The sequence below is a fragment of the Chrysemys picta genome, chromosome 1, assembly GCF_011386835.1.
Source record: "Chrysemys picta bellii isolate R12L10 chromosome 1, ASM1138683v2, whole genome shotgun sequence".
NCBI lineage: Eukaryota > Metazoa > Chordata > Testudines > Emydidae > Chrysemys > Chrysemys picta.
Genome location: NC_088791.1, coordinates 294,961,110 through 294,981,582, shown reverse-complemented (window position 1 = coordinate 294,981,582; position 20,473 = coordinate 294,961,110). Strand labels below are relative to the sequence as shown.

Genomic DNA, 20,473 nt, shown 5'->3' with positions numbered 1-20,473 from the left:
CTGTCATGTCACTGGGAGCTGATGGTGTAGTATTTTCATGGCTATATGACAGAAAATGCATTACCGCCAACCTATCACAGCCCACCTCTGAATCTATTAAATGCTTAGCAACAAAACAAAGGACATTAACTTATTAACGGTAGCTTTTGCCAAAGATGTGCAGGTTGTGCTTCAAAAATGTACAGGACCTCAGAACTGGGATTCATAGAATTATTATGCTCATTTCTCATAGTTTATTAATAATTTAAAACCAATCTTGGTGTTATTGATCTATCATTGAATCTGAGATTTATTTCATATCTCTAGTCACAGAAGCAGTAAATTTAATTTCCCTCCTACTTCCTAAGCTTACTTCATAACTAAAACATGATCTTTAAGCTATATCAGTAATCAGAGAGGAGAAGAGGAGCAGAGAAGATGTGGATGGCAAGGACAGTCCTGAGCCCATACCAAGTCAAGGTGAGGAGCGCTAAGGGTCAGATTCCGATACACTGTCTTATGTTCTGTCTTACTCCACAAATAGCCACAGTAAAGCCAATGTGATCACAGAGAGAGTAAAATGCTACTGAACAGAAGTAAGTATCAGAATTAGGGCCTAAGGACCAGACCCTCAAAGGCATTTAAGCACCTAACTCCCATTGATTTTCCTGGGATTTAGGTGTCTAAAGTACTCCTGGGAGCATTCTGTTCCAAAAAATTAAAAATTCTGTACACAATATTTTAAAATTCTGCAAATTTTATTTGTCAAAATAACACTACATAATCACGCCAGTTTCAATTATTTTGGTAATTTATATCAAAATACCTGTCAGCAAGTATGTCTGTAACAATACAGACATACACAAAAAATCCCCCCAGGAGTAGAGTGTTAAAGAAACCCCTATGACATCCCAGTTCCTGTTTCTCTGTGCCCTTCCCACCTCCCCAGAGCCCAGATGGGGGGTCAGACACACAAAACTCCTCTCCACAGAGCCCAGCCACACACACACACCCCAGCCAATACATCCAAACCCCCTTCTTCTCCCAGAGCCCAGCACAGTGATTTAAGTGAGGCCCAGGAAATCCAAAAGGACAGGTTCCTACAGCAATACTAAGGTGGCCATATTGCATATCCAGTGTATTTACTGTGTACGTTTAACAACATAAGCAGCAATGTAGTAAGGACTACCTTCAATAATAAACCAGGGATAGACACTACCACTTAAGAACGGTCATACTGGGTCAGTAGCCAATGCCAGGTGCCCCAGAGGGAATAAACAGAACTGGTAATCATCAAGTGATCCATGTTGCCCATTCCCAGCTTCTGGCAAACAGAGGTTAGGGACACTTCAGAGCATGGTTTTGTATCCCTGCCCATCCTGGCTAATAGCCATTGATGGACCTATCCTCCATGAACTTATCTAGTTCTTCTTTTTTTAACACTAATATAGTCTTGGCCTTCACAACATCCTCTGGCAAAGAGTTCCACAGGTTGACTGTGTGTTGTGTGAAGAAATACTTCCTTTTGTTTTAAACCTGCTGCCTATTAATTTCATTTGGTGACCCCTAGTTCTTGTGTTATGAGAAGGAGTAAATAACACTTTCTTATTTACTTTCTCCACACCAGTCATGATTTTATAGACCTCTATCATATCCCCTCCTTAGTCGTCTCTTTTCCAAGCTGAAAAGTCCCAGTCTTATTCAACTCTCCTCATATGGAGGCTGTTCCATACCCCTAATTATTTTTGTTGCCCTTTTCTGTACCTTTTCCAATTCCAATATATCTTTCTTGAGATGGGGCAATACGTGAGTATTCAAGATGTGGGCATACCATGGATTTATATAGAGGCAATATGATATTTCATGTCTCATTATCTATCCCTTTCCTAATGATTCCCTACATTCTGTTAGCTTTTTTGACTGCCACTGCACGTTGAGTGGATGTTTTCAGAAAACTATCTACAATGACTGCAAGATCTCTTTTTTGAGTGGTAACAACTCATTTAGACCACATCATTTTGTATGTATATTGTAGCTGAGATTATGTTTTCCAATGTGCATTATTTTGCATTTATCAACATCGAATTTCATCTGCCATTTCGTTGCCCACACACCCAGTTTTGGGACAGTTCCTCACATTTGTCACATAAAAAGAATGGCTCAGGTTTGGGAATCTGCCTCACATCCTCAGCCATAAAGACCAATACAAAGAATTCATTTAGTTTCGCCACAATGGCCTTCTCTTCCTTGAGTGCTCCTTTAGCATCTCGATCGTCCAATGGCCCCACTGGTTGTTTAGCAGACTTCCTACTTCTGATGTACTTTAAAAAAAAAAATTGTTATTTTTTGAGTCTTTGGCTAGCGGTTCTTCAAATTCTTTTTTGGCCTAATTATATTTTTATACATAACTTGCCCGAGTTTATGCTCCTTTCTATTTTCCTCACTAGGATTTAACTTCCACTTTTTAAAGGATGCTTTTTTGCCTCTCGCTGCTTCTTTTACTTTGTTGTTTAGCCACGGTGGCACTTTTTTGGTCCTTTAATTTTTTTTTTTTTTAATTTGGGGCATACATTTAAATTGAGCCTCTATTGTGGTGTCTTTAACGAGTTTCCATGCAGCTTGCAGGGATTTCACTTTTGGCACCATACCTTTTCATTTCTGTTTAACTAACGTCCTCATTTTTGTGTAGATCCCCTTTCTGAAATTAAATACTACCGTGGTGAGCTGCTTTAGTGCTTTCCTGTGCATAGGGATGTTACATTTTGTTATGTAATGGTCACTATTACCAAGCGGTTCAGCTAACACTTAACTGTTTGTACAGTGCCTAGCACCATGGGGTCCTCGTCCAGGACTGAGGCCCTACTTGCTATGGCAATGCACATAACATGTATGATGAGGCCAAGTTAACACAGAAATGTCAGCATTTGGGGATGGATTCACCAGCAGGATCCAGCTGCTTTGCATCACCCTAACGCTACAAACTCAGTGTAACCAGCCGATGAAGCTGGGTTTGTTACTGCTTTGCCTTTCTAGCGTGGTGTACAGCATTGGAGCATACCAGTGAATTTGGATAGCATGGGAAACATTCTGTGAGGTAACTATAAAAAAACCTGTGAGCTTAGAACTAAAATGTCCAGAAATATAAAGTGGTGATTCTTAATAAAATAAACTCTTTAAAAAATTTAATCTGGAACAAACAATGATTAAACACTGACATTCGTTAATCTCTTAGGGCATCAGAAATTTTAATCAATAACCCATCAGGAGGTAAAGCATGTGACAGGGTGTTGGATGGGCTAGTGGTTGGGGAGGTCCGGGACTAAAAACTAGAAGAATCCTAATTTATAAATCCAGCTCAACAGCGCTCTGGCTGTGGGACACTGATTCATAGATTATTATTTTTTAAGGCCAGAAGGGACCACTATGATCATCTAGTGTGACCTCCTGCAAAACACAGGCCACTAAGTGGTTCCTGCATCAAGTCCATAACGTCTGGCTGAGCTGAAACCTGAGAAGGTCAAGTAATGACCAAATTTACCTGAGAGGGAAAACAACAGTAAATTCCCAGACACTGTAGCTTTCCCGGGTAAATAAATTATACAACAGAGTCTCCCTGGTTCATAGATCCTAGGCAGATGTTCAAAAATAGGTGCCCGTGAAACAGGTGTGCCTGCAAAATGGGTGACCACATGCACAAGAACCAGATGCCGTATACAAATTTATTTCTGTATATAATGGACTCAGCTTAGGTGCCTATCTTTGAATATTTGGCCCATAATATTGTGTGTCCCAGAGCCCCCCAGAGATAAGTGCCAGATTGAAAAAAGGAAGCCTGTGTAAAGGGAGGGAAGGTTCTTATTAGCTGATCGACAGGCCATAACGAATTCCTGTAACTCTTCATAGAGGGCAGTTCCATCTTATTCCTATGGCAGGTGCGTGCATGGCCCCATGACCAGCATATCTGAGCACCTCTCACTCTTTAATGTATTTGTCCTCGCAGCACCCTTGGGAGATAGGGAAGGACTTTTATCCCCCTTTTGAAGATGACGAACTGAGGCACACGGAGACTAAGTGACTTGCCCAAGTTCACACAGGAAGTCTGTGGCAGAGGAGGGAGTTGACCCTAGGTGTCCTGAATCACCCTAACCCCTAGACCATCCTTCCTCTGTAAGTTATGGACAACTGTGACTATGAAGGGATTAGAACCAACCACTTTATGATTTCTGCCCTTTTAATTCTTATAAACCTCTTGCTTTCACAAGCTCGTAGAACCCAAACTGCCCCGCCTGCTGACTCTTCCACCTCCAAGGCATAACTCCAGTTTTGATAAATAACAAAGCAGAGGGACAGGGTTTTTTTTAATACTTTTGTGTCATCCCTATTGGCCTCTGTTTGGAATCGTGTCTTTCTAGCTCTGTGGAATGCTGGACAAAAAGAGTGCGGTCAGGTTGACGGCCAAACTCACTGCCACGGGGCGTTCCAGGGCCTATCATCTAGCAAGATAGTATCAATGTGATGCTTCCTAGGTGTACCAAGGATGTGAGGGGGCCTTATCTGTCCCTGCAATGGCTCAGCTCGCCAATCCCACCAGCCATGGGCAATGCAAGCGCACCCCTCCAGGCCTATGCATGCCCTGCTCTCACTCTGCAGGTTAGCGATAGGCACACCCCAACTCCCGAGTCCTTTGAGCATCTCCCTGGAGTGCCCAGCCCCTGGTCCACTGGACGGACATTTACAGTATTCACAGATTTACTGCTGCCAAATAAGCAGTACACCCCAGCTTATCAGCTGCTCCTCAGATCACCACTCTGCTTATCCCACACCCTATAGACATGTGTATGGTAAAAAACAGTGTGATCTTCTGTAACAAAGCATAGCAATTCAAGGGCAGCAAGGAGAAGTATTGGAAACAAAGGGTCACGTAGCAAATAATTCATAACACACATTCTAAAACCTAGACTTAATTAACTAGATGCTCTCGTGTCTTATAGAGCAAGGCTCACCCAAAGTTCTTCTAGCGTTTTACAGCCAGGCTTGGCTGTGATGGTCCATTCATGAGTCAAGATCCAGGGTGTCTATTAGCAGCCCCAGATATATCAGAATAATCCATTGTCCTTTTTCATAAGCAGGACACCCCCCTGCTGGTTGTGTTTTTCCTGTATACTCCTTACTTGTAGATTTCCCAATCTCTTAATTGGGGCGGCTCTATGTATTTTGCCGCCCCAAACACGGCAGTCAGCCGGTCCCCCACTTTTGGCGTACCCGCCACCGAAACCATGGGACCAGCGGACCTCCCGCAGGCATGCCACTGAAGGCAGCCTGACTGCCATCCTCATGGCGACCGGCAGGCCACCCCCCACGGCTTGCCGCCCCAGGCACGCGCTTGGTGCGTTGGTGCCTGGAGCTGCCCCTGCTCTTAATCAGCGTGTGGCTCAATATGCAAATAGGCCTACATTATTATGAGCACAATACACAATGGCCAGACAGGGAGATAAGCGTCTGTTACCCACTGCCTCAAAAGGGACTGTCTGAGACATGTCACTGCCTGGTTACCTGCCTTAAGAACATAACTTTTAGTATAGAAACATAACTCCTTAAATATTATCTGTACATACATTTTGCAATGATTATGGCAACCAGTCATTTATGGCAACCAATTATGAGCAACTGGCTCTCAGTAGAGACCTTACTAACTTTGGTGAATTAATATGCACCTATCCAACCCAGGGGATCCCTGTAAAACTCTATGCACCGTCTCTGTCCTCTAACAGTTGGCACCAACAGGTGCCTGGGTCACAATCCGATTTTATACTAACAAAGCTACGTTATCCATTTTTATGCTTAGGGACATAAATGATCCCCAGCTGGGATTGGGAAGTAACTTCCATCCCATGGCATCTAATGATTCATGGTTACCCAGGCAGTGGTGCTGGGGGGTGCTGAAAGCCAGCTAACGAAACTGTAAACCACGTGTGTTCAAAAGCAATGTGAAAAAGTGTGATTCCCGCTCACACCACACGGGTTCAGCACAGTTCCGGGATTCTCAAGAATCGTAAAATAATGCCAGCTCCATTCTGATAGCACCAGCAAACTTTTCACAGTGAAACTTGGGGATGCTGCCTGCAGCTCTAGTTCCTGAGCCTATGTTACCCAGGTACAAAGTTGGGGATTTTCTCCTTCCCCTGAAGCACCCAATTAAAACATTTTTAGGGCTGGGAAACCAAACTAGATGTATCATCATCCTCTTCCAATAGAATGTTTCTATGTGGGACAAGAGTTTTGGCCACACATCACATGGCTCTGGTTAAGGATTAGCCTCATTTAGTTCAGCACAGCCAGTGCATTATCAGACCAACTCGGAACACAAATCTGCTTTTATGTTTCAGGTGTTGTGGTGCTCTTTACTAACGTAAGTGAAGAAATTGAGACACAAGAGTCTGAAGAAGGAAGCGAAGAAAATAACCAAACAAAATCCAAAGACGAAGGTAGGGTGCGCTTGTGGAGACTCCATCATTGACAATTTTTAAATCAAGATTGGATCTTTTTCTAAAAGAGAGGCTCTAGTTCAAAAGAAATTATGTTGGGGAAGTTCTATGGCCTGTGTTATACAGGAGGTCGGACTGGCCTGGGCATCTATGAATAATCCTGGTCACTGTAAATTAAAATGGGGTTTTCAATGAGAGTTGGGCATCCAACACCCTTAAACTAGTCTCCTTTGAAAATTCCAGCTTTGTTGCTTTAGAGGAGAGATGGCTAACGCTCCATAGTAATGGGGGATAAATCACCCTGTCCAGGAATATTGTCGAGGGCAGCAACCAAAGTGAGAGGGGGTTTGGCAACTTAGCAGGAGGGTTCTGGCTCATGGGTGGGGATTTGAATGAGGTAGGTGTTACTTTGGGCTTGCCCATTTGATGATGCAACATTTCGCCCTTTCCCTTCTGACCACACAGTCATCTTTCAGCTTCCCTCATCTCCCATCTGTACCTGTCCCACCAGCCTCTAGACTCCCAGGCCTTTCCCACAATACAACCACATGAGATGCTCGATGGAATTAAAAGGATAACATAAAATACTTTTAACTGGAAAGTATAAGGAACCTATGGAATTCACTGCTGCAGAAGGCTATTCAGGCAACTAAAGTAGCAAGAGTCAAAATGTATTAAACCTTCCAAGCAGACCTGTCTCTGTGAGAAGCATCAAGCGGCACTGCATCCCTGCACAGCATGGACCACCTCTCCAGTCTGCTTGAGAGGGTCAGTCCATGGACAGCTGCTGTCCATTCACAGTCTCAGACTGTGGTTTCCATCTGGGCGCTGGATCATGCCACCTCCCCTGATGCTGTTTGAATGTTTGAAGGAGGCAGCCTACCATGCCCTGCCCCAATCTCACCACAAAACACTTAGCAACATGTGGCCTCCCTCCCCAACTTCACCAGTGGGTCCCACATTCCCATCCCATGGGAGGGTGCGGGGGCCCTATTGGAGGGGTAGGACTCTGCAGTTGCCATGAAAGGTGAGAAGATGCTTGGGCTTGGTGGGGGGAAAGAAAACTGAAAAGGAGACTGTGGGAGGAGTCAGAGAGTGGACAATAAATCTGAGAGAAGGGGGATGAAAGAAAAACAGTGGGAAGGAAAGACTATGTGGAGAGGGAGGAGGAGGCATAGGGCATGGGGGGAAGAGGGAAAGGAGAATGAAAAGAGAGTAAGAGAAAGGGGGGAAAGGTCAGAAGGTGGGAAAGACTTGAAAGGAGGTAAATTAATTAGAGGTAAAATTGAGGAGAAAAGAAACAGGCAACTAGCAAAGCAAACATAGGAAAGCAAAGAACGAGGCAGACTGGCATACCAAGTTAATTTTTCTCATTGTTTCATAGAAAGTTTGGCACCAGAATGTTACATAAAGCCAAATACGGGTATATTTTTATATCTGTAGATCAGGATGACATCTGTCCCTAGCAGAGCAAGACAGGAGGAAGACATGGGGTAGCAGCCTGCTTCCCTGTGTGGGGGTTTTCTTGCTTTTGTTCTGTATTGTGCTGATGCTGTTTTTATATGTAGCTCTGTGGTTGTCAGGTAGGAAACACCTGCGTGAATCTAGGCCTGGGGTTTTGATGTGCAGCCTTTCTTGGTACTTTAACAGAATGTACTTTGACAGTGGCAAACTATTGTAGGACAGAATTCCAGACAAACCCATCCCTGCGTAGCTTCTCTTCCACCACCACCCTCCCCCACACTCCATACACTTTAATAACTGAAATATGTTAGTCTTCAAAGATGGAAGGCTTTGGACTCCAAAATTTTATGGATGAAGCTCCGTAGAAACCTTGCTTAATTTTTTCCTCTCTCTCACCACAGAGTCCCCGCTTTTGCTTGGTTGGAATTTATGTATATAGGATTAACATCTGCAATTGCACTAGCTAGGTTGCAAATTACACAGGCTATCAATCTTGATGCTTCAGGGCATACAATGATTACCATCTGGGGGTGGGGGTGTCAAAAATTAGTTTCTCCCATGCTATCGTATGGTATTGTATGATTGACCAGCTGCATAAAGGAGAAGGAATGGGTTTGCCTTCATCAGGAGTATCAGTTATATGTCACTATCAGAGGCAAAATACCTGACTGACTGAACCAATAGCCAGTTCCACTGTGACATTTCCTATGTCTCAGTTCAGTCTCCACAAGTCTAACACTTAAACCACTCCTGAATCTGGCCATATGACATGTAGGTCAGGTGACTACCATTGCCCAAGCAGGTTAGCCACTAAAACACGCCATGCTTGTTCTTTATCTATAGTTGTGAGAGCTGAAAGTGATGCAGCAGGAGGAGAAGACAGGAAGTCAGATGATGAAGGTATGCCAGGATATGTGGCCATTTGGGCTGTCATGAGACAACTGTCCTCTCTATGCGGTTAAGAGACCAAATCAGTCATAAAAACTTGGAGTTCTTCATTACTGCTTTTCTGTAGAGATGTCCCAACCCTGACTAGTTACAGAGGCCAAATAACGGCTTTCTAATATGGCTGAAAGCCACAGGAAAAGTATGGGCCACATCCTGTAAACAGCTGAGTGCCTCTTGCAAGGAACTGAGACTCCTCTTGAGGTCAACGAGAGTTGGGGGCGCCCAGCACTTTGCAGGAGGCACTGAGCACTTTGCAAGATCAGGCCCTCAGTGGGAGGGGGCTCGTCATGGCAGGGCTGGAGGATACACGGTGGGTTGGGTAATCTGGGGGCTAAGGATGCTTTTCATTGCGAGGGAGACAGAAAGCATTGACAGCTGGGAGGGGGTGGTTTGAGGACAGGTCAGCAGTGGGCAGTGCAATATATTCCAGGGGTACCTCTGATTAAGGAAGGCTCTTGATCCCACAGGAGTTGAAAACAGCAGCCAGGCTGGGCCTGGCAGAGATTTTCAGATCTACTGAGACCTCTGGGGGATCTAGTATCTATATCCACAAAGGCCCAGGTGCAGATCAGAAGCTGAGATGGAAAAGAGGGGCTTTGATGGGGCAGGAAATGGAATGAGTCACTGGGTCCAGAAAAGAGGTCACAGGCTGATGTCCAGCATGGGGTTGAGGGTGGGGGTGATACTAAAGGACACCTGGCTAGTGGGTAGTCACTCATAGTTTTTGACCCTTCCAAATGCTTGTGAATGAGGTCTGAGGTTCAGACAAGTTCTTATTTTCTATGACCAAGTTTGCCTAGCCTCTGTTTTCAGAACATCTTGGCAGCAGATTATCTCAGTAGAATGGAAGCAACAAGCAAAAACTGACAGAACTCCAAAATAAGAAACATAATTAGCAGCAAAACTTTTAATTTGCCATTCTGAACCATTTCTAAATGAGTTAGTGGCTTATTTATCGGACCTGGCTTGACATTTAGACAGTTCCTTTTAATGCTAATGGGCTTGATTACCGGTATGAATCCTACTGCTTTGCAGAAACTGCTGCTCAGTATTCAGAGCTGCCAAATTCTTCCCACACAATAACACCTTCCTTTCTTCACAGTAAATATGTATTATTCAGTGTACCCATATTACAATAAGGTGCTCACCGGTGTGAGGTGTTTGCTGAGATAATTAAAGCAGCAACCACCAGTTTGCTAGAAATCTAAATTGTGGAAAACACTAGGTACCAATTGTACTGCCTCTTGTCATAGAGTTTTCTGGCCCTGGACTTCCCCAGTTTCTTTAAATGGCACCACGCACTTCTCCTGGCCCTTCCCCACTCCAGCTCACCCCTCTGCAACCTTAAGTTCAGCTGGTAGACTGAACCAAAGACCATTAAAATCAGTGGAAACCCTCCTCCCCGCCCCATTGAGTTCAGTGGGCTTGGAATCAGATCTTTGCAGGGTTTCACTGCGCTTTCGTTCCTTACGCCTATTACTATCTTCTATACCATTAGCTCCCCGGGGCAAGGATTATCATTATCATGAGTTTATACAACCCCTAACGCAAAGGGGCCTGACCTCGTTGTGACCCTAAGGTGCTATCAGAACAAAAGTGTTGAATAATTAATAATAAAATTCCCCCAGACGGTTAACACTGGCAGGGCTGGTTCAACAAAGGCTCTGATGGTGCATTGGTGACAGCCCATAGGCAGCTAACTGGGCTCTTGCATTGTAAGGTAAAAATTTAGTGGGTGATTTTTCCCTCCCTCACTTGCCCAAAACTGCTCTGCTTGCCACGTGGGTGAGGAGTGGGGGAGACAATAGGGCTCGTGTCCAGTACTGGTGTTGAGAGGTTAGGGGACTTCTGGGTGGAAGCTTCTTTCTAGCCTAAAGGAGATGGAAACCCTGTGCTGTGTCTCAGTAAAAGCCAAGGAACCAGGGCAGGGCATGGGACTTGTGTTAGCATCACAGCACTCTCGGTCAGCAGGGAGACGCTGTTACTCCATACCTAGAGTCCTACCAAATTCACGGCCATGAAAAATGCATCACAGACCATAAAAATCTGGTCTCCCCCTGTGAAATCTGGTCTTTTGTGTGCTTGCTATATGAGTTGAGGGGTGAAAACATTATCTACTACCTGATTGCCGTCTATGGCAAGAAAACTGGCTCTGTGGATATGGGGAAAGCGGTGGACGTGATATATCTTGACTTTAGCAAAGCTTTTGATATGGTCTCCCACAGTATTCTTGCCAGCAAGTTAAAGAAATATGGATTGGATGAATGAACTATAAGGTGGATAGAAAGCTGGCTAGATTGTCGGGTTCAACGGGTAGTGATCAATGGCTTGATGTCTAGTTAAAAGCAACAGAGGGTCCTGTGGCACCTTTAAGCTAACAAAGGCTTGCATCTGATGAAGTGGGCATTCACCCACGAAAGCTTATGATCCAATACTTCTGTTAGTCTTAAAGGTGCCACAGGACCCTCTGTTGCTTTTTACAGATTCAGACTAACACGGCTACCCCTCTGATACTTGATGTCTAGTTGGCAGCCGGTATCAAGCGGAGTGCCCCAGGGGTCTGTCCTGGGGCTGGTTTTGTTCAACATCTTCATTAATGATCTGGATGATGGGATGGATTGCACCCTCAGCAAGTTCGCGGATGACACTAAACTAGGGGGAGAGATAGATATGCTGGAGGGTAGGGATAGGGTCCAGAGTGACCTAGACAAATTGGAGGATTGGGCTAAAAGAAATCTGATGAGGTTCAACAAGGACAAGTCCAGAGTCCATATTAGATTGCATTAGTAGGAGCATTGCCAGCAGATCAAGGGAAGTGATTATTCCCTTCTATTTGACACTGGTGAGGCCACATCTGGAGTATTGCATCCAGTTTTGGGCCATCCACTACAGAAAGAATGTGGACAAATTGGAGAGAGTCCAGAGGAAGGCAACAAAAATGATTAGAGGGCTGGGGCACATGACTTATGAGGAGAGGCTGAGGGAACTGGGCTTATTTAGTCTGCAGAAGAGACAAGTGAGGGGGGATTTGATAGCAGCCTTCAACTACCTGAAGGGGGATTCAAAGAGGATGGAGATAGGCTGTTCTGAGTGGTGGCAGATGACAGAACAAGGAGCAATGGTCTCAAGTTGCAATGTGTGGGAGGTCTAGGTTGGATATTAGGAAAAACTATTTCACTAGGAGGGTGGTGAAGCACTGGAATGGGTTGCCTAGGGAGGTGGTGGAATCTCCATCCATAGAGGTTTTTTAAGGCCCGGCTTGACAAAGCCCTGGCTAGGATGATTTAGCTGGAGTTGGTCCTGCTTTGAGCAGGGGGTTTGACTATGACCTCCTGTGATCTCTTCCAACCCTAATCTTCTATGATTCTATACAGATTTCAGGGGGAAGACCAACCTTTCTCAAGTTGGGGGTCCTGACCCAAAAGTGAGTTGCAGAGGGGTGACAAGGTTATTTTAAGGGGTCACAGTATTGCCACCCTTACTTCTGCGCTGCCTTCAGAGCTGGGCAACTGGAGAGCGGCGACTATTGGCCAGGCACCCAGCTCTGAAGGCAGCGTCCCGCCAGCAGCAACTCAGAAGTAAGGGTAGCAGTACCGCAAACCTCCCTGCAATAACCTCGTGACCACCCCACAACTTCTTTTTGGGTCAGGACCCCTACAATTACAACACCATGAACTTTCAGATTTAAATAGCTGAAATCATGAAATTTACAACTTTTAAACTTGTATGGCCATGAAATTGACCAAAATGGACCATGAATTTGGTAGGGCCCTATCCATCCCACATGGTGCTGGAGTATGAGGAGTAACCAGACCCCTGGTATGTCAGTTTGGCTCTGGTGGGCTGGGAAGGAACCACCCAAGATTCATCAGTATTATGGATTATTAATTTGACAGTGATGCTTAGGAGCCTTTGTCATGGACCAGGGCCCCATTGTGCTAGGCTCTGTACAAACACAGAATGAAAAAACTGGCCCCTGCCCTAAAGAGCCAATAATCGAGGTTTGTAGGGGGGTTGTTTGACTTTTGTTGGGGGGGAGGGTTATATTGCTTTAATCTTTGTCATCCCTTTCCTCCTTCTCTTTCACACCATATCTGAGTTGTATAGAAGGACAACACGTTGGGGCAGCAGAATGGCTGTGGCGCCTGGAGAGAGGGAGGGGGAAGGTTTGTAACTAAGAAGGCATGTACCCAGCAGCACAGGACATCATCCCAGACACATTGTTTGAACTTTGTATATTGGTTTTCTCTGTCTTGTCTATTTGCATATAAGGTCTTCAGGAGAGACCCCTCTCTTCCTCTGCGATTATATAGCACCTAGCACACGGGAGACCTGATCTTGATTGGAGCCTTTGGGCTCTTCCATAATAGAAATAATTACTACTACTACTAATAATAATAATAATAATAGGTGCAGGAAGGGAAGATCCATTCTGTTTTTCACAAGTCACCACCTGTTTTTTCTCTGTATACGCATTATGCCCTGCAGAGATCCCTTCTTTATGGGATCAATCAGTCTTAAAGAGCGCCTGATTCTCCTCCTGCATCCATGTTAATCAGCAGTAACTCCAGTGAAGTCAGTTCAGAATGGCACTGGTGCAAATAAGAACAGAATTGGGTCCCGCATTAGTTAAATTATTACATTTTTTTAAGATGAAAAATGATAGATTTTAGGAGATAAACATTGTGTCTGTTTTATAAACGTTGGTGCAAAATGCCAACTGAGGAAGTTCATGGGACCCAGAGAGCCTTATAAACTAGGACAGCCTGGTAAGCATTCTGAATGACAAGGACCTGACAAGCCATGCTGCTTTAACAAGCTTTCCTGATGGCTAACCGACCCCAATGAGATTATCATGATCCGTGGAACATAGATACGTGGGCCCAGTAATTTCCCCAGGGGTGTGATTATCTTGTAATAGCCGGATCCCTGATGCTCATTTTTTATACCATGAAGAAAAGGAGGTCTGAAGTAGGAATGCTAGTTTGTACCATTCAGATTGGCTACGCAGCCAAGACATATGGTTTCAAACCAATTCTACAAAAAGAACACAGGTAAATAAGTACAGGTTCCTCCAATGAAGAAGTTGAGGCTTTGTCCCAAAAGAGGTCCTTGCATATTGGATGGTTAGAGCCTCTGTGTGCATGTTTGTTTTCATTTACTAGGGGAAAAGCTGCTATGCGTAATACAGGTTCAGATAACCTAGTGAAGCCAATTCTGTTTATGTTCTTTCCGCCTCCTACGCCATTATTCATGGTTACATGAATGATGGCGTAGGAGGCGGAAAGAACATAAATAAAAAGCTGATTAGGAGCCGGTTCTATCTGAATGCTACTTTGCAATGATGGTAAACAGGATGATATAAGCAAGGTTGAGGGCATACAACTTGATTTCCATAAAATGTGCTCGTTCAGAAATACGGGCACTGCCAGGCCATGCATCCAATCACAAAGGATGTACATATTAAATGTCTGCATGTAGTGTAACGTGTATGCTCCTGGATTACCAGTAGGTGTGTTTCAGAGTTATTTTTCCTCTGATATAGGTATTTAGGGAGGCCACTGTTTCTGAGAGGGGAATTTGGCTTTTATGGATTTCCTCTGATCCCCCTAGGTTTGTTTGGATACTGTCTTTTTAATGCATCACTTGCTGAAGCTACAGGGAGCATGCAGAACATACAGGAGTTTGAAACTTTATTCAGAGGAACCAAAGTCTGCTCAAAAAGAAGAACAGGAGTACTTGTGGCACCTTAGAGACTAACAAATTTATTAGAGCATAAGCTTTCGTGGACTACAGCCCACTTCTTCGGATGCATATAGAATGGAACATATATTGAGGAGATATATATACACACATACAGAGAGCATAAACAGGTGGGAGTTGTCTTACCAACTCTGAGAGGCCAATTAATTAAGAGAAAAAAAACTTTTGAAGTGATAATCAAGATAGCCCAGTACAGACAGTTTGATAAGAAGTGTGAGCATACTTACAAGGGGAGATAGATTCAATGGTTGTAATGGCTCAGCCATTCCCAGTCCTTATTCAAACCGGAGTTGATTGTGTCTAGTTTGCATATCAATTCCAGCTCAGCAGTCTCTCGTTGGAGTCTGTTTTTAAAGTTTTTCTGTTGTAATATAGCCACCCGCAGGTCTGTCACTGAATGACCAGACAGGTTAAAGTGTTCTCCCACTGGTTTTTGAGTATTTTGATTCCTGATGTCAGATTTGTGTCCATTAATTCTTTTGCGTAGAGACTGTCCGGTTTGGCCAATGTACATGGCAGAGGGGCATTGCTGGCACATGATGGCATATATCACATTGGTAGATGTGCAGGTGAACGAGCCCCTGATGGTATGGCTGATGTGATTAGGTCCTATGATGATGTCACTTGAATAGAATGATGTCACTTTGAATAGCAAAGTCTGCTCAGGGGCTCCCATTAATTACCATAGTATAAAAACACCACACTGTTGCCCTCCTCATCTTCAAGGTGTGGTCCCAACAGATTGCAGGGCCCAGTATGAAGTAGTGTACTATGAGTAAGTGATGCTGTTCTATAGTGGCTGGCCTAGAGTGAAGCTAGGTGACATGTTGCCCATAGCAGTTCCCAGAGTTTTCCTTTGGTAGAGGCCTTTTGGGAGGAATTAAAGGAAAACGAGTTCTAGTCCCAGCTTCCTTTGTGTCTGTGGGTGGGATGTGTCCATATCATTGTGTCCGCTGTCTCTACCTATGGATTCACTGCAATGGAACTCTCCATCTGGATCTGAGAAGCCATATTTCCTTGATCCGGGATGTTGTATTAAAGATGAAGGTGGTGATAGGCAGTAGAGTAGGGTTTCATGGGCCACACTTGAACTACTCTGCCTTAATGTGGGAAATTATCTGTCTTGAAATTAGCTGAGAATGCATATAAAGTATCCACTCTCTCTCCAGTTTATAAAAACCTGGCAGAGGGGCACTAACGAGTGACATTTGGATGTTATCGTAGCTATTTAATAATCTGAGTAAAGTTGCTTCTAACTTATTTTTGTTCTTGACACAGATTTTATAGATCTTATTTTTCTGTGCATCATCATGCTCTTAAAAATTATAATATATAGAAGTTTATAGCCTGCCATAATAAGACATTTGTATTATACTGTAATAACTCATTTTCATCAATTCTTGCAGTCTAGTATATAGTTTATTACTATGAAACACTTTTATAATCCATCTTCTATACTATACACCGAAATTCAGAAGTGTATATAAATTATTACACCCTCTTTGCAAAGTTTCCTTATATGTTACTCGCCAAAGTCAAAATGTCCACACCTGGGTTCCTAAAATTAGGCTTCTAAATCCATGTGACAAGTGACTTTGTTAAGGTGTGGGAGAGATGATTTTTCAAAGGGAGGGTGTTCTCCGCTTTTTGAAAATCAGCCCCTGTTAACGTGCCTGGAATTGGACACCACAGCTGAAAACCTAAGCACTTACATTTAGGTGGCTACATATGGATTTAAATGGGCTGAAGTGCCAAGCACCCACAGACTCTATAGAAATCAACAGAAGCTCCTCAGCACCATTGAAAGTTAGGCCGCTTATGTTGAGCTGCCTAAGGATAGATGTGGGAGCCTAACCGTAGGCAGTCAGGTTTGAAATTTTTGATTCCAGCACCTCTGTGGGTGAATTGACAATTGATGCAAATGTCAAAACATTTCTACACAGTGAGCGAAGGCTAATTCACGTCTTTGTCTTGTTCATACAAAAAGCCCCAGGGCCCGATTCAGAAGAGGCGATTCGTGATGACCTGAAAATAACTACCCTGTTCCTAGATGAGGTGAGGCCCATGGAGAAATTAAAATGAATACACCAGTCATTGATAAAGAGGAAGCTGCATGGCTCAAGGAAGTGGTACTGGACAATGGAGCCTTTCGCCTGTAGGTCACTATTCCACACCCAACCTGTGCTTATAGAGACTCACAGCCAACTGGTGTAAACTGGTGTAAATTGGCGAGTTTTTTTCACTTGGTGGAGCTCTGCCAATTTACATCAGCTGAGGATGGGGCTGTGACAACATTTTCCCCGATGCTGTTTGGTGGCCTGTGTGAAGTGAGTGGGTGGATCTCAGTCCAGTCTGTGCTGGATACATGTTCACGTCAAAAAAGCCTCTCTCACTCGGGCAACTTTTTCATCAGTCTCAGCTCAGAGGGGAGCTGACAACTGAATGAGCATTAAAACTGAACGATCCCCTCCCACACAGAGGTTCTGTCCCTTCTGGTTAAGGTTGAGGCATGCTTATTTTTGCTTTCTTTTGTGGGTAGGCTTTGGGGGAAAGGTTGCAGTGTTGTTTGTGGATAAATGGTGTCCTGTGGGGCATCACTTCACCACCTCTGACAAGTACTAAATTCTCTCAGAACAAAGAGAGACAAAGGAAGGCAGCTCCTCAATGAAAATCGGAGGGAAGCTCGTGGAAAGTTCCTTGCACCTGACACACAGAAACAGAGGGCCAAATTCATCACTGGTATAACTCCATTGATCTCCATAGAGTTACACCAAAAGTGGGTCTAACCTAAGGACTCTTCAGTAACAGAGAGGATTTTAGGCAGGGCTTGTTTTCCCTGACCCTACTAATACCATGTGGTTATATTTCCAGTCAGGTAGTGTAAGATTTGTCAGGTCTGTGGTGAGATGCCTTTCAGAAAAGACATCTAGCTTCCAGAAAAGGGCTCTCTTGGGATGTTTTGACACTCCTGAAACTGAGAGTAGTGTCCAGGGGAAAGGAAGTTAGCTTTGCTTTCTTGACAATAGACCAAAAATTGCTGAAGAGGCGAATGCTATTCCCTTTAAGAGAGATTTACATTTGACCATCAAAACAACGGGAGTAGTTTGACAAGAAAAGGAAAGAGTAGATGTTACTGACTCAGACAGCAGATGGCTCTCGAGCCATGGCGACCTAATGAAAAACATGTGGGTGTGTGATGTGTCGAATTGTCTTCCTTATCCTTCTGCTGGTTTTGCAGCTTCTCAAAGTGAAGCCAAGTTTAAAAGGCGACCGATGTCAGACCCTCTGGTATTTCAGCCTCTCAAACTCAATCTTATTTTCCTCCTTTGCAGTGTTATATGCTTAGCCATCACCCAGTTTAAAATAGACAAAAAAGAGGGCTAGTTGGTTATCTCTCTGTTTCTACTTCCACCAGCATTTCAGTTGGGGCTGGGGGGTGGGGGAGGATTGTAATAATAATATATGGAGATATACCTATCTCATAGAACTGGAAGGGACCCCAAAAAGTCACTGAGTCCAGCCCCTGCCTTCACTAGCAGGACCAAGTACTGATTTTGCCCCAGATCCCTAAGTAGCCTCCTCAAGGATTGAGCTCATAACCCTGGGTTTAGCAGCCCAATCCTCAAGCCACTGAGCTATCCCTCCTCCTTAGATGTTTACATTGCTCTAGTTCAGAGGTGGCCGAGGAGGGAACCCGAGCAGGCCCACACAGTGCAAGGAAGCCTCATCGTTAATATGGAGGTTCTGGTCTCAGCATGCAATGCTCCATCTTAAACAATAGCCTCTGTGCTATGCAGTTTACTGTAGCTGTGGCCTTCACTCTTCTGTCAGCTTCCCGTTACAACCCTCCATTGGGCAAAGTTGGGCTCCCCTGCTGTAATGATAGTGATTCCTTCCAATTTGTGATATATCAACTCTCTCTTCACCCCTTACATTCAGGATCTTATAGATCTGACTTGGCTGTTAAAAAGAGCTGTTAGCTTAAAGCTAAACAAAGAAATACGCAGACCAAAAGGGAATGTCCATCTATGATGTGTGTATATATGAAAATCATTTTTGAAAGCTGTCTCCTGTTTATGGCAGTAACTTATTTCAACAAATATTTGAAAAGATTTTATTACATGGATTTTGTTTGCCTGCAGAGCAGACACATTAGCATTATAGACCATAATGGCAATACTCTAATAATAATAATACTTCATTAACATATTCATCTAAATGTCAAGACTTGTATGATAGATGATGATAACTCTTCCAGAGCCCTGTACAGTCTGACTTGTCAGTTCTTTCAAGAAATTAGACTATTCTTTCTAGGAACAAAGAATGTAGACCATACTTACAGGATGGGGGACATGATCTTGGGAAGCAGTGACTCCGAAAAAGATTTGGGCATCGCTGTGGATAATCAGCTGAGCATGAGGTCCTAGTGTGATGCTGTAACTAAAAGGGCTAATGCACTCCTTGGATGTATAAGCAGAGGAATCTCAAGTAGGAATAGAGAGGTTAATTTACCTCTATATTTGGCACTGATGTGTCCACTGCTGGAATACCATGTCCAGTTATGGTGTCCACAATTCAAGAAGGATGTTGATAATTTGAAGAGGGTCAGAGAAGAGCCGGGAGAATGATAAACGGATTAGAAAACAAGTCTGATAGTGACAGAATCAATTTGCTCAATCTATTTAGCTTAACAAATAGAAGGTTAAAGGACTTGATCATAGTTTATAAGTACCTATAAAATATTTTGGGAACACATATTTAATAATGGGCTCTTCAATTTAGCAGAGAAAGGTATAATGTGATCCAATGGCTGTAAGATGAAGCTAGACAAATTCAGACTGGAAATAGGGTGTAAATTTTTAACAATGAAGGTGAGGAACCATTAGAACAATTTACCTAGTGTTGTGGTGGATTCTCCATCACTGACAATTTTTAAACCAAGACTGGATGTTTTTCTAAAAAAATCTGCTCTAGGAATTGTGTTGGGGAAGTTTTCTGGCCAGTGTCATCTAGACACAGACTAGAGGATCACACTGGTCACTTCTGGTCTTGGAATCTATGAATCTGTTCTTTGTAGAAATTGCCTTAAAAACTTCAGGAATTTTCTTTTTCTTTTCTTTTTTTTTAAATCTGTTTTTCATTTTTTTTTTCATCAAAACCTAAAAAAAAAAAGAAAAAAAAGAAACTTTTTTGAAAAAAACAAACTATTTTTTTTTTCAAAATTTCCCATGAAACACAATTAACACTTTTCATCCAGCTTTGATGAAAGAGTAAAGATCAGCAATTCACTTGGGAATACAGATTGTCACACATAACCTAGAACTTCCTGCATAGCCTCATGACATCACCTTATTGATAGTGGTAGTTATGGAGAGGTGCAAACTTGACTCTTCTTAGATAAATGTGATTTTCTCATGTGAGCAGCTAAGCTTTAAGTACAATTAATTTTTTTTTTAAAAAGCTAATGCTCTTCACCATTTTCCTTTGTCCGCTGAGGAAAATCACTTAGCTGAAGTACCTGAAAACTGTGAGTTTTGTAAGGCTGTTGCAAAGCCCATCCCAACAGTAGAAGACCTGGACACAGAACCACTGGAAACTGTGAGTAGCTGTGCTACTTAAATAATTAAGCTATCTTTTCCTGGTAATCTTCCAGCAGCAAAGCCAATACATTACCAGGCCCTCGCAGTTCCTGATAACTAGTTCCAAACATACGTGATTAGGCCAGGACTGTGGAGGTGAGGGAACTGCTAGGTCTTTTGTAACATATTCAGGATTATACTTTGGTCAAGTAGTACCATGGAAGGAAGAAAATTTGGCATCCCAACATCCCCAAG

At 43.5% G+C, this 20,473-nt stretch overlaps 1 protein-coding gene across 6 annotated transcripts in view; it reads left to right on the top strand.

The window, feature by feature from the left end:
• Positions 1-20,473, top strand: part of ERICH6B (glutamate rich 6B) — a 73,322-nt gene that overhangs the window by 34,080 nt on the left and 18,769 nt on the right. For 4 of the 6 annotated variants that reach the window (XR_010600736.1, XR_010600735.1, XM_042842699.2 and 1 more), the window contains exons 5-9: positions 379-459; positions 6,366-6,464; positions 8,772-8,828; positions 16,627-16,694; positions 20,136-20,237. Coding sequence is in view for 4 of the 6 variants with exons in the window: in XM_042842699.2 (XP_042698633.2) it covers positions 379-459; positions 6,366-6,464; positions 8,772-8,828; positions 16,627-16,694; positions 20,136-20,237 (407 nt within the window). In the remaining 2 variants the exon portion in view is untranslated. The remainder of the gene's footprint in view (positions 1-378; positions 460-6,365; positions 6,465-8,771; positions 8,829-16,626; positions 16,695-20,135; positions 20,238-20,473) is intronic. The other 2 variants (XM_065593521.1, XM_065593519.1) reach the window with 1 other exon arrangement.